The 12,397-nt window shown below is 51.9% G+C and overlaps 1 protein-coding gene and 1 pseudogene across 1 annotated transcript in view; one reads left to right on the top strand and one right to left on the bottom strand.

Moving 5' to 3' along the window:
- Positions 1–12,397, top strand: part of LOC127463453 (zinc finger protein 91-like) — a 307,626-nt pseudogene that overhangs the window by 48,313 nt on the left and 246,916 nt on the right.
- Positions 81–12,397, bottom strand: part of LOC127463460 (gastrula zinc finger protein XlCGF7.1-like) — a 99,828-nt gene continuing 87,511 nt past the window's right edge. Inside the window, exons 2-4 of the mRNA XM_051772876.1 lie at positions 1,192–1,270; positions 764–1,003; positions 81–679 (exon numbers count right to left, since the gene is read on the bottom strand). Of these exons, the coding sequence (XP_051628836.1) occupies positions 81–679; positions 764–1,003; positions 1,192–1,243 (891 nt within the window). The 5' untranslated portion in view covers positions 1,244–1,270. The remainder of the gene's footprint in view (positions 680–763; positions 1,004–1,191; positions 1,271–12,397) is intronic.

The raw sequence follows: 12,397 nt of genomic DNA on the forward strand, positions 1-12,397 counted from the left end.
CCTCCCCATCAGGGGCTTCATTCGGGGTGGAAGCAGCAGCCAAAGTTCTTCCTGCACTCGAGGTACTGGAAGGGCTTCTCTTACTGGTGGGTCCGTTGGTGTCTGGTCAAGCCAGACCTGTTGGTGAAACTCTTCCCACACTCCCCACACTTGTAGGGTTTCTCCCCGGTGTGGATGCGCTGGTGCCTGACGAGGTTGGAGTTCTGGTTGAAGCCCTTCCCGCAGTCGGTGCAGCGGAAGGGCCTCTCATCTGTGTGCGTCCGCTGGTGCCCGAGGAGATGTGAGCTGGTCTGAAACCTCTTCCCACATTCCAAGCACTGGTAGGGCCGTTCCCCGGTGTGGATGCGCTGGTGGGTGATGAGGTTGGAGCTGTTCCTAAAGCTCTTTCCACATTCCTCACAGAGGTAGGGACATTCCCCAGTGTGGATGTGCTGGTGTCGGATCAGGTGGGAGCTTTTCTTAAAGCTCTTCCCACATTCCTCACAAAGGTAGGGACGTTCCCCAGTGTGGATGAGCTGGTGTTGGATCAGGCTGGAGATGCTCTTGAAGCTCTTCCCACATTCCCCACACGTGTAAGGCTGTTCAGCAGTGTGGCTGCGCTGGTGGCTGAGGAGGCTGGAGTTGTACCTGAAGCGCTTCCCACATTCCCCACATGTGTAGGGGCGTTCCCCAGTGTGGATGTACTGGTGTTCCATCAGGTGGCTGTTGTTCCTGAAACTCTTCCCACATTCCAAGCACCTGAAGGGCTTCCCCCTGCTGGGAGGCTGCTCAGGGACCACCAGCTCAGAGCTCCCCCTCAAGCTCCGGCCGCCTTCCCGGCACAGGCTGGCTCTTTCCTCCTCAGAGCACCCTGGGCTGGCTTTGGAGCCCCTCCTGCGGGGGGATCTCCGGCCCTTTTCCTCCCCGCTGCCTTCCTGCGCCGGGGAGCCCTTCAAAACGGCCTCTCCCACCAGGGTCTCACGGGGGGATTTGTCCTCCGGGCTCTCCCTCCTCAGCTCGGGGCCTGGGGCAGGAAGCAAGAAGGACAGGCAGGGGATTTGCCTCCGGCCCACAGGGAAGGCCAAGGACATCCCCCCAACTCCGGCCCCGGCAGGACGGCGGCGCCAGCGGGGTTGTCCTGCAGCCGGGGCCATGCTGGGCTGACAGAGCCAGCACAACACCCGCCCAAAGGGACACTGACTTCCTCCTCACCTGCCTGGGGGGCCCAAGGCATCTTCCTCTTCCTCGCAGCCTCCTCCTCCATCCGCCCAAGCTTTGGGAAGGACAAATCCTGATGGGGGGGAAAACAAGGGCTGAGTGTGTTGGCTTGGGGGTTCCTCCTGCCCAAGTCCATCTCTAGAACTCAACAGACATCCTGTGACCATAAAAACCTCCAAAACACCAAGACTCAGCCCAGAAAACCCCAAATCATCAAGATTCAGGCAAAAGCCTGTAAGAAATAGTGAGAAGACTCCTGCCCCCCCAAACTGAAAAGCTGAGATTCACCTAAAAATACTCTAAAATATGAAGATTAGCCCAAAAAAATTTTCCTAAGATTTCCCCTTCTCTGGTTTCCCCCCTCTAGGGTTCAGAGAGTCTCCCCTCTCTGGGATGCTGGGGGTTCTACCTAGAGATGCTGGGAGTATTGGGGGTCCCAAGGCTCCCTTCTCCTCTGATTCTCGCTTTCGGGATGCTGCATTCCCAGAAATTCCCCCTCTCCAGGTTCTCCACTTTGTTGTCCTAGGGGATCCCAGGGGTCCCCACTGTCCAGGCTTCCCCTTCTCCGTGCCCCCCCTCTCCAGGCTCTCAGGGCTCTCGAAGCTCCTCCCTATCTCCAGCCTCCCTCGCTCTCCAGGAATCAAGGCATGGGGACACCGAGGCACCCCCACGGCAACCCCGCTCCCGCTCTCCCCACTCCCCTCAGCCACTCCTCCCACCCCTTTCACATCAGCCCCCCAAACCCCGGCTCCCCCCAGCTCCCTTTGGGGGTGACCCACCCGCTCTTTTCCCTTCTCTCTGTACAAAATTGCTTCCCAATATCCAACCTAAACCTCCCCTGGCACAGCTCAAGACCCAGCCCTCTTGTCCTACTGCTGCTTCCTGGCAGAACAGCCCCACCCTCACCTGGCTCCAACCTCCTGGCAGGGACTTGCAGACAGTCAGGAGGTCTCCCCTGAGCCTCCTCTTCTCCAGCCTCAACACCCCCAGCTCCCTCAGCCTCTCCTCACACCACTTGTGCTCCACTCCCTTCCCCAGCCTCGCTGCTCCTCTCTGGATCCTCTGCCCCCAAAAATGCTCCCCCTGCCATAGAAAGGCCAAGGGCATCTGGGGACAGTTGGGGGCTTTGTGGGGCACTGGGTGATTACTGGGGGATACTGGGACACACTGGGGGGAACCAGAGAGCAATGGGAGGACTGAGGGGGTATTGAGGGACACTGGGAGGGCACTGGGAGGGACTGGGGGGGAACTGGGGCACACTGGGGGGCACTGGAAGAGAACTGGGGAGTTACTGGGGGATACCAGGACACACGGGGGGACACTGGGAGGTTACTGGGCCATACTGGGGGTTACTGGGTGCTCACTGCAGGATCACTGGGCCATACTGGGGGGCAGTGGGAGGTCACTGGGACACACTGGATGGTCACTGAGGGGGTTACTGGGCCATCCTGAGAGTCACTGGGAGGTCACTGGGATATACTGGGGGCACTGGGATCCCCTTACCCAGATGTGGTACATCTCCCCCTCTGGATTTTGGGGGGCATCCCTAGGACCCCTCCCCTGGGGGCTGGGGACCCCCTGAACCCCACTGCTGTGCTTTAGGGGACCCCTAAAATCCCCTCAAAACCCCTGAAATCCCCCCCTCGACCCATCGAAACCTCCTCAAGGACCCCTCATCCTTCCCCAGCATCCTCTAAACCCTCTCAGTGACCCACAAAACCCACCTGGGACCCCTCAAGCCCATTCAGGGACCCCCAATCCCCCTCATGGACCCTCAAAACAGTCTGGGACCCATTAAACCCCCCAAAACTGCCTCCAAGGTCCCCGCAAAGCCTCCCAGGAACCCCAAACCTCCCCAGAGACCCCCAAAGCCCACCTGGGACACCCCAAATCTTCTCAGAAAAATAAACCCCCATCAGAGCCCCGCAAAACCCTTCAAGGACCTTCAACCTTCCCCCCCGAGTCCTTTCAGGGACCCCTCAAAACGTCCCCGGGAACCCCCGAACCCCCCCGCTAAACCCCTCCGAGCCCTCCAGCCTTTCCACCCACACCCGCGCTCCCCGCAGCCCCCGAGGGGATCCCCAGACCCCGCTCTCGCCGCCCCCCCCGCCAACTCACCCAGCGAAGTGCAGCGGCCGCAGGCGAGTCCTCCTCACTCCCGACCACGAGGCCAAAATGGCGCTCGCTCCGCGCGCCCTCCGCCTTTACAGACCCGCCCCGCAGCCAATCAGCGCGCGGCCACGGCCCCTGCCCGCCCCCCGCCTGCGCGGGGCATTGTGGGAGTTGTAGTCCCTGCGGCGGGGGAGGATCGAACGTTTTGGTTTTTAGTTTTCCTGTCTTCTTTTATTTTCTCTTTTTTCTTTCTTTTTTCTTTATTCTTTATTTTCTTCCCTTTTTTCTCTCTCTTTTTTCTTTTTTCCCTCTTTTTCCTTTTTTCTTTCTTTTTTCTCATTTTTTCCTTTTTTTCTTTCCTTTTTTTTCTCTTTTTTTTCTCCTTTTTCTCTTTTTTTCTCTTTTTTTTTTACTTTATTTTTTTCTTATTATTTCCATTTCCCTTTTTTTTTTACATTGTTTTCTATCAGTTGTACTTTCAAGGAAAATGTAAACACATATCAAAACAATCTCCACGTTCATATCTTACAACAACAGATAATCTGCCATTGTTCCAGGTTTGTGAGGATTCCCAAGATCACAAACACTGAGACACCAAGGGTGAAAGTGAAGCAACTTTATCCTGTCCCTTGCCACAGCCTTCAATCCACACCCAGCCCTGGATTTCTGCAAAGCCACTGGGCAGGAGCAGGAGATGGAACTGGTGCTCGGCGGGAGGGGCAGCAACAACAAACCCGTGTCTTTGGCACAGGGGAAGGAATTTAGTGCTTGAGGGGTTACATTCCACAGGCTCCCCCGGGGATCAGCTCATGCTTGGACAGTGAGAACAGCAAGAACATTCCTAATAAAAATGCCAGAGGGAAGGGAGCGGAGGGGGAGCAGGGGCAGGAAAAGGAAGCAGAGCGATGGAAGATGGGCTGGGGCGGTCGGGGCTGGAGGAAGGCAGGCTGGACAATGCCTTGTTTGGTCCAGCAGCTGGACCAGCTCCAGGGCAGGTGTCGGGGGAGCCTCTGCCACAGGGACATGGACAAACAGACCCTACAAAAGCTCTCAGAGGGGTTGGGGGCTCTGGGCGGGGCTGCGCTCTCGCCTCAAGCCAGGATACCCCAGGGCAGTGGAACAGCAATTCCTGTCAGCTCCCAGCAAAGATTATTGGGGTTTGCACTGGGGAAATATTGACACTCCAGCTTCTTCTTCTCTTTTTAGAACTTTTAGCTTGCAGTCGGGTAGAAGGGCTGGTGGGGGAGTGGGAAGAGACCCACTGAGGGACACATCTCATCCCTCAGTTAGATGGACCTAAACCCCTGATCTTGCTTAGGAAGAGCTACTGATGCTCAGTTTTCTTCTTTCCCTTCTACTTTAGTGGGATATTACATTTCCCTGCAGTATTGGTGATAGAATGGTATGTCAGCTGGAATGGTTTGGTTCTTGCAGAAAGCATAAATGCATTTTAAGGAAGGTATTTTTACAGAGGTGAGGCCTCCAAAAAAACCAGAAAACCCCAAAAGTAATATAAGTGCAGAATAAAGTGAACTTTGGAGTTTTCTTTTTAATTCTTGGGTAGAAAAGCCATCCCAGTTAGGGACAGCAATTTACTGCATTGCTGAAAAAAAAAACAACCAACAAACAAAAAAAGAAATCTGAATTTGTTCTCTTTCAAAATTGTTTTTGATCATAATAATCCTCCTAGTGAAAAGGGCTAATTTACTCTTTCTAGAGGAATATTTTAAGTGTGATTATCACAATATCACAGCTGCTGAAAAGGTCTAAAATAGGACATGGACCTTGAACCCGTTCCTGCGTTTAGGATGTGGTGTTTACATTCAAGAAACAATAGAACTGCAACTCATTTATTAAGGTATCATCTCAAAATGTTCACTCTTGCTCTGTAAAGACATGCCACAAGGATTGTAGAAAGCTTGCAGTATCCCATGAAGTACATGTGGTATTTTATCAGTGTAAATATAAGATTATACTATATATATTTTTTATATATATTATATATATATATACTTATATTATATATAAGATTTTCAAGATTTCTGCTGGCAGTACTCCATAACTAAAGTAAGTTTTCCCTTTGGTGCTGCACTAGTTTATGATTTAATTGTTACTGACATTCCACCAGTCATATTATTAGCTTCACCAAATGAAAGGGAAATAATCCTGTATTAATTAAAGAGAGCAACTGAATTCCCTCAGTCATCTTATCCTTGGCTGTCTGAGACAGTGATGCACTTCAGCTTCCCTAAAGAAACTTCCACCAAAAAAGAGCTTGGGGTGATAGTGAGAGATCCAGATTGAAGGGTGTACCTGAATTATCTTTAGGGAGGAGACCTTTTTTCGTGGGTGACAGGCAATGTGCCTGTGGCTCCCTTTTTCTTTCTGGGTTATTTTTCCCTTTCTTTTTGTCAGAGGCTTTGGAAAAGCTGTTTTGTCAAGAGAATAATATTCATTTATAGCCATGTGAACGGTTTCTATCCTATACCAGTGAAGGCAGTCACCTAAATACCCATACCTATGCCTTTGAAAATAAAACAAGGAGAAAATATGGAGTATTTGTTTGAGACCAGATAAACTGAATGTAGTTCAGTAACATGGTAAGGCAATTGCTGTTATTGCACAGAGGCATTTCTTTCTATGCTGGAACTGAGGGGAGCAGCAAAATCTAAAAGCCTTGCTCTGTGTCTTTGTGAACACACTGTGGGTAAGTTCAAAGGAGCATTCAGAGATTGTGTTGTGTGAGCCTTTTTCCCTCAGATCAAAACAAGGAGTAATTATTGCTAAATCCAGCAGATGGCTTTTTCTCTTTATTCCCAATCACTGATTAAAGAAACATAACTCAGATGTGATCTCACTCTGTGCTCCAGTGACATTAACATTAGAACAAGATTGTCACTGTCTACTGGTCTCTTGTGCTCCTCACTGGAAGGCACTTGGTGCACCCCTGGATATCCTGCTAATGAGGTAAAAACTAACCCTTCTAAAGTTCCAGATTTTCCTCACCTGTTTGGACACAGTTGGACAAACTGGACCAAGTTAGTACTTGAAAGTCATCTGCTGGATTTAGTATTAGTTATTCTTTGTTTTGATCGTAGAGGAAAAAAGCTCACACAACACAATCTCTGTGGACCCAACAGAGAAAACATCCCCAGGGTCTTGTTAGAGCACAAACCTGCAAACAGGGATGACAGGTCAGAGAATCACAGAATCATCAAGGTTGGAAGAGACCTTCCAGATCTTCTAGTCCAACTGTCAACCCAGCACCACCAGAATCACCCCTAAACCCCATCCCAAAGCGCTACATCCAGATGCCACCTGAATGCTTCCAGAGACTCCACCACCTCCCTGGGCTACTTGTTCCAATGCCTGAGCACTCTCTCAGTGGAAAAAGGGTTTTGAATATCTAATATGAACCTTGCCTGATGCAATTTAAGGCTGTTTCCTCTCTTCCTGTCACTAAAGGCTTTGCAGAAGAGACCGACCCCATACCCACTAAAACCTCCTTTCAGGTCATTGCAGAGAGCAATGAGGTCCCCCCTGAGCCTCCCCTTCTCCACACTCAACCAGCCCAGTTCCCTCAGCCGTCCCTCAGCAGACATGTTTTCCAGAGCCTTCCCCAGCTCCCTTCCCTTCTCTGGACACGCTCCAGCCCCTCAAGGGCCTTTTGGCACTGAGGGGCCAGAACTGGACACAGCACTCCAGGTGGGGCCTCCCCAGTGCCCAGCACAGAGGGGCAATCAGTTCTCTGCTCCTGCTGGCCACACTCTTCTCTACAAAGGCCACCATGCCCTTGGCCTTCTTGCCCCCCTGGGCACACTCTGCCTCATATCCAGCCCCTGTCAAGCAGCACCCCCAAGTCCCTTCCTGCTGAGCAGCTCTCCAGCCCCTCTGCCCCCAGCCTGGAGCGTTCCAGGGGGTTGTTGGGACCCAAGGGCAGGCCCTGACACTTGGCCTTATTGATCCAGCCTGTCCAGATCCCTCTGCAGAGCCTTCCTGCCCTCCAGCACATCCACACTCACACCCAGATCAGTCAGTCTCCCAAACAGGACAAAGTCTGACCACCAGCAGTCCAGGCTGTCAGTTCTGCTGCCCCCTCCTTCCTCCACCCAGAATGGAAAACTCCATCATTTTGGGGTCTCTGTGTCCGTCGGCTCCGACCACCACATCCCCCACCAGTCACAGAATCATGGAATGGTTTGGGTTGGAAGGGACCTTAAAGAGCATCTCAGTCTAACCCCCTGCCATGGGCAGGGACACCTTCCACTAGACTCAGAGCTCAGAGCCCCATCCAACCTGGCCGTGAACACTTCCAGGGATGGGGCAGCCAGAACTTCTCTGAGCAACCTCTGCCAGGATCTCACTACCATCACAGTCCAGAAATTCTTCCTAATATCCCATCTAACCCTTCCCTTTCTCAGTGTGAAGCCATTCCCCTTGTCCTGTCACTCCAAGACCTTGTCCAAAGTCTCTCTCCATCTATCTTGTTGGCTCCCTTCAGGCACTGCAAGGCCACAATTAGGTCACCCCAAAGCCTTCTCTTCTCCAACCTCAACAATCCCAATTCTCTCAGCCTTTCCTCACAGCAGAGCTGCTCCAGCCCTCTGATCCCTTTGATGGTCTCCTCTGGAGTCGCTCCAACAGGTCCATGTCCTTCCTGTGCTGGAGCCCAGAGCTGGAGGCAGCTCTGCAGGGGTGACAACATTACAGCCCTGTGTGTTCCAGCAAGGACACTGTGGAACCTCCTGGAGTAAAGGGGCCATTGTGACACTGTAGGGCCTTCTGGAGCCAAAGGAACTCTGAGACACTGTGGAACCTCATGGAACCAAGGGTTCATTGTGCCATGAAGGGCCTCTTGGAACTAAGGGAGCCCTGAGGCATTTCGGGACCTCATAGAATCAAGGGGCCATTGTGACACTGAGGAACCTCAGGGACTCATGGAACCAAAGGAACCCTGGGACAATGTGGAACCACATGGAATTACTAGGCCACTGTGACACTGCAGGGCCTCATGGAACCCATGGAACCCTGAGACTTTTCAGAACCTCATGGAATCAAGGGGCCACTCTGACACTGCAGAGCGTGAGGGAGACAAAGGGATCCTGGGACACTGTGGACCTAAAGAAATCAAGGACCCATATTGGCATTGTGGAACCTCATGGAATCAAGGGGCCATTGTGACACTGCAGGGCTCATGGAACCAAAGGATTCCTGGGACACTGTGGAATCTCATGGAACCAAGGGGCCACTGTGATATGTGGGGCCTCCTAGAACCAAAGGAGTTCTGACACATTTTGCAAACCCATGGAATCAAGGGTCCATTATCACACTGCAGAGCCTTATGAAGCCAAATGGACCCTGAGACTCTGTGGAACCTCATGGAATCTAGTGGCCATTCCCACCCTCTAAAACCTCTTGGATACTCTCAGGTTCCCATTATTAAGAGACACTGTGGTGGTTTGGGCTAGGCCTTCCTTGGTGACCAGTTTGTAACCAAGGAAGGGTCCAGATTTACCCAGTATTCCCTATGATTTTTACGTAAGCCAGACTATAAGAAGGAAGGAGAAAAGGTGTTCGTTCTCTTTCCTTCTGGCAGCTTGGAGGTGCAGGTTCCCTGCTGTTGAGTCTGCCGTGCTGGGGAGCGAGGCCTGGTAAGGCCTTGTCGACCTTGGGAGGCGGAGGTTGCCGGCGATCGTTCCGGAGAGACTCTCGGTTTTCCCAGGGAGAGTGGTGGGATTTTTCTTTGCTAACTCTTTAGTTACTAGATCTCGGGCTACTAATTGGGATATATATTTTTTATTTTGGTTTTGTTCCCTTTCCCTTCCCTTTCCCTTGTGAAATTGTATATATATTTCAAATTGTATCTAACAGTACATAAGTGTAAATATATTTATATATATCACTTTAGCTGTCTCTCTCCAGTTCCGGTTTTTCTTAGTTGTCTTTTCTCCCTCTTCTCCCTGAGGTTTTGGGGGGCGGGACGGACTTCTTGTGGTAGGGTTTGGAGACTTGGCAGGGAGCCAGCTTCAAACCACATCAGACACCTCTGCCCAAATTCAGCTGCAAAGGAGACCATGTGCCAAAGTCAGCAGTCCAGCTTTGATTTAACAGTAAATATGAGGGAGAGAGAGAGAAAGAAATTGTGCAATTCTGTCCTGTGGGCTACTTCCAGAGCTTCACCTCCCTTTAGGCCTTGGAATTAAAGGCCTTCCTGTTTGCCACCAGTACTTAGGTCTTGTGGTGCCTTATGGGATTTTCCTGCTTTGACAGTGTTTTGAGACAGTTCATTGTGCCCTTCAAGTCCCTGTATGTGCACACACACCCCACTCTCCCCAGTGTCTGGCCCTCCAAAGAACACAAGCCCTGATGATTTGTAGCTCCCACTCCAGTGGTTGGCACTTGGAGCTCCCTCCGTACCCAGAGCTCAGAGCTCCCTTGTGCCAGAAAGTTTAAAGAGATTGTGCCCCATTCTGCCAAGACAACCCTGGGAAAAAAGTGTCCCTCTGTGTTTCCTGGGATAAGAGCACTCTATTGTCATCTTCCAAAACCTTGGAGAGGTCCCAGAGATCTCCCAGGAAGGAATTTGGGGCCTCAAGCACATGACCCTTATATAGAGGCTGAGGACTCAGGGGTCAGGGGTGTGAAGATTGAGGACAGTAGAGGAGTAGGCTGAGAGGTCTGGAAGGGGGGTGTGAGAGCTGGTGGAGCTTTTCTTCATGGCAGAAAAGAGCCTAAGAAAGAACTAGTGCCACCAAGGGCAGCTGGGGTGGCCTAGACTGGTGACAAGAAGTCAGAAATTTCCCTCTGAGGTCAGTGTTGTGGTGCAATATGTCACAAAGAAGGAGTCTGGATGAGCCCAAGGCTGTGTGTGCAGGAAGAGCCAGGGAGGACGCAGAGATGTCAGTGCAGGAAGGTGCCAGCCAGGTGGGGCAGCCGGGGGGATGACGGCAGCCTGCAGGGAAAGGGGCAGGGCATGGACACCGTAGGACAGCCTGGGTTGGAGAGGAGACAGGCATGGGGAGAAGCTGAAAGGCCCTGACACAGCCACCTTCTGCAGGCCTTTGGCCAGGGCTGCTGTCTGTGCCCCTGAGGCCAGGAGGAGGGGAGTGCCCCTTGCAGCCCTGGGGCCTCATGGCCTCCTTGTCCCTGCTCAGCAGCCTGGCAGGTGCCACCCCATGGTCCTGCCCTTGGCATTGCACATCCCACATCCCAGTGCCCCAGGAAGAGCCCTGCGGAATGAGGCAGGGACAGCATCTGCCTTCACAGGGGCTGGGGGTCAGGGCTTGTCCCTTCAAATTAATGAAACACATCCAGGTTTCCTGAGCATCAGAGCCACCTTTCCCTTGCTTGTCCATCCTTGTCATCACTGTCTGCACTTTTCTGCTCTAACTGGAACCTGGGGACACGTTCTCAGTTGTGTCCCTCAATGAGACTCATTAGCACTACAAGAAATTTTGTGTTTGAATCTCACTTTGACTTCTTGAAAAGTTGTTTGAACTTCCTCTCAGGGACTGAGTCTCATGTAAACAACAACAAACCCCCCCAAGGGTCATTAAATGAGTTGGGCCTGTTGCTGTGTTGCTGAGCTGGGCCGGACTCCTGGCACACAGGGAGCTCCTGGCAAGCAAGAAGAGCTTCAAAGAGACAGCTCTGCTGGTGAGCAGCTCCTCTGCACAGCCCAGCAGGGCTGAGGGCACTGCCTGCAGCACCCAGGGCAGGGGAGTGAGACAGAGAGAAGTTAAAGGCTGTCAGATGTAGAAAGATGCTGAGACCTCACTGGGGGAGAATTTTTAACAGATCTTGGCACAGGAAGTCTGGTCATGCAGGGCAATGGGACTGCAGCTTTTGGAGGCATCTGGGAAAGCTGGCACTGCCCACCAACTACAGATTCTCTAAGTGCAACTCTGAGAGCATCTGGAGTGCAGAGGAGGAGGACATGCTCAGAGCTCCAGCTCCCTCTCAGAATATTTCCAAGACAAAGATTTTTATAAGGTTAAAGAAATTTCCTGAGATTGTGTTTCCAGTTTCCTGCTCTTGAGGAATGGGAGGAATAAATAATTAAGAAAGTATTATTTTTGACAAGTCCCTGAGACATCTGAACTGTGAGTGCTCAGTAGGCCTATCTGAGCTTCCTAATGTGCTTTCAGCCACTGCTCTGCCTGTGGGCAGCACCAGCATCACCTCTACTAGACCCATCAGGACTAGTCTGAGATGTCCTTTTTGCACCTGCAAACGGAATATGACCCCTACCAGTGCAGTCTGTGGTGCTGGGGAAGGAGCTGAGTCTGCTTAAATCAAATGCCATCATAAGGACACTTGACTGTCTCCCTGAGGTTTCCTTCCAAGCTGTGAATTCTCCTCCAGGATGGAAACCTGTCCCTAAACATATCCTTGTTATGTGAAACCCCTGTACAGAAGCACAGTGATGCTAAAACAGAGAAAATGCTGTTCAGTAGGGACCCAGTACTGGAGCTGAAGGAAGATCTCCTAGGAAATCAAAAGGCTGTCTGTGTGTGACATGGGGAGTGTCTGTAGAATACAGCTTTGACTTTGTTTAGATAAGTCCACGCTAACTGTCCTCTTAATGTCTTCTTCTCCTGTGTGGGAAACAAAAACCCAGAGGCAGCAAATGTCCAACAGCAGCTCCATGTCCCAGTTCCTCCTCCTGGCATTCTCAGACAGGAGGGAGCTGCAGCTCCTGCACTTCTGGCTCTTCCTGGCCATCTCCCTGGCTGCCCTCCTGGCCAATGGCCTCATCCTCAGCGCCGTAGCCTGTGACCACCACCTGCACACCCCCATGGGTTTCTTCCTGCTCAACCTCTCCCTCACAGACCTGGGATCCATCTGCACCACTGTCCCCAAAGCCATGCACAATTCCCTCCAGAACAACACAACCATCTCCTACATGGGATGTGCTGCACAGCTCTTTTTCTTTCTGTTTTTCATCTCAGCAGAGTATTATCTCCTCACCATCATGTGCTACGACCGCTATGTTGCCATCTGCAAACCCCTGCACTACGGGACCCTCCTGGGCAGCAGAGCTTGTGCCCACATGGCAGCAGCTGCCTGGGCCGCTGGGTTTCTCAAT

Source organism: Manacus candei, unplaced genomic scaffold (genome assembly GCF_025592945.1).
Source record: "Manacus candei isolate 608988 ecotype Guabito, Panama unplaced genomic scaffold, ASM2559294v1 h1tg000161l, whole genome shotgun sequence".
Taxonomy (NCBI): Eukaryota; Metazoa; Chordata; class Aves; order Passeriformes; family Pipridae; genus Manacus; species Manacus candei.